We start from the raw sequence: 1192 nt of genomic DNA, 5'->3' as shown, positions 1-1192 counted from the left end.
CGACTCTCAAATGTGGACCGTAATTCTTTCTCGCAGACGGGCTTTAGCTTTAGAAAACTATGGGCTTTCACGGGGCCTGGCTTCTTAATGTCCATAGCCTATCTGGATCCTGGCAACATAGAATCGGATCTACAGTCCGGAGTGACGGCGAGATACAAGGTATACATATATACATACACCTGGCGATCTGAAATATAAGAGCAAATCAGTTGCTGCAATCTGCAGTTTTATTTATACTTTACTTATTTACTTTACTTATCATGCAAACTTTCGACTATCCTACTTCTTTCTTTTTTTTTGTTTCGAGTAATGATATTCCTTGTTGACGTCTTCGCTTTCAGTTATTATGGGTACTACTAAGCGCTACTATCCTAGGTCTCGTTATGCAAAGACTCAGCGCGCGCCTCGGCGTAGTGACCGGTCTACATCTGGCGGAGATGTGTTACAGACAATACAAAAAAGTACCTAGATTAATTTTATGGATAATGATTGAAATAGCGATTATTGGTAGCGATATGCAGGAGGTAATAGGAACGGCTATTGCCCTTTACCTCTTATCTAATAAAGCGTAAGTGCCTGATATGACTGATTGCTAAATATTTATCTCTAGCACACGTAAGCTAATACGCGCGTATGTGAAACGTTCCCCGGGCGTATCTTGGACATTTCAAAATTCGTAATCTCTACTTGAGAACGTAAAAACGTCATTTTAAATACGCAATATAATGAGGAATAAAAAAAATCTTACATATAAAAATTTTATAATCCGCCCGATATACATATTATATGTATTATTGCTTACTTACTTTGTATTATATATATTTGCTTACTTACGTTGCAAATATTGTTTAATCGCACACCTTTATCTTTCATATTTATTCATATTTATACATATCTTTCTTCTTATTCTTTCTTCATCTTTATTTTTATTCTTTTTCTTTCACTATGAATTTGTAAAGATAAATAATAATAACACAACAAATAACGTTGTACAAAGAGTTTGTGCTGAGGAAAATCGCGTTTCAGGATTCCTATATGGGGCGGCGTACTTATCACAGTAGTCGACACGTTCACATTTTTATTCCTGGATAAATACGGACTGAGGAAATTGGAGTTTTTCTTCGGTCTTCTCATCGCGATCATGGCTGTCACCTTCGGTTACGAGGTACATTTATTTCAGAATACTTGGTGC

General features: G+C 36.4%; 1 protein-coding gene across 1 annotated transcript; it reads left to right on the top strand.

The window, feature by feature from the left end:
* Positions 1 to 6: 6 nt before the first annotated feature.
* LOC105462197 (protein Malvolio-like) lies at positions 7 to 1183 on the top strand (the record flags this gene model as incomplete). Its single annotated transcript, XM_011708725.1, has 3 exons — positions 7 to 159; positions 342 to 568; positions 1027 to 1183. Coding segments are annotated over 3 exons (537 nt in total), but the record flags the coding sequence as incomplete, so codon positions are not given.
* Positions 1184 to 1192: the final 9 nt, after the last annotated feature.

Source organism: Wasmannia auropunctata, unplaced genomic scaffold (genome assembly GCF_000956235.1).
Source record: "Wasmannia auropunctata unplaced genomic scaffold, wasmannia.A_1.0 LD268694.1, whole genome shotgun sequence".
NCBI classification, from domain to species: Eukaryota; Metazoa; Arthropoda; class Insecta; order Hymenoptera; family Formicidae; genus Wasmannia; species Wasmannia auropunctata.
The sequence above is the reverse complement of the archived record's forward strand: the minus strand, read 5'-3'. Positions and strand labels throughout refer to the sequence as shown.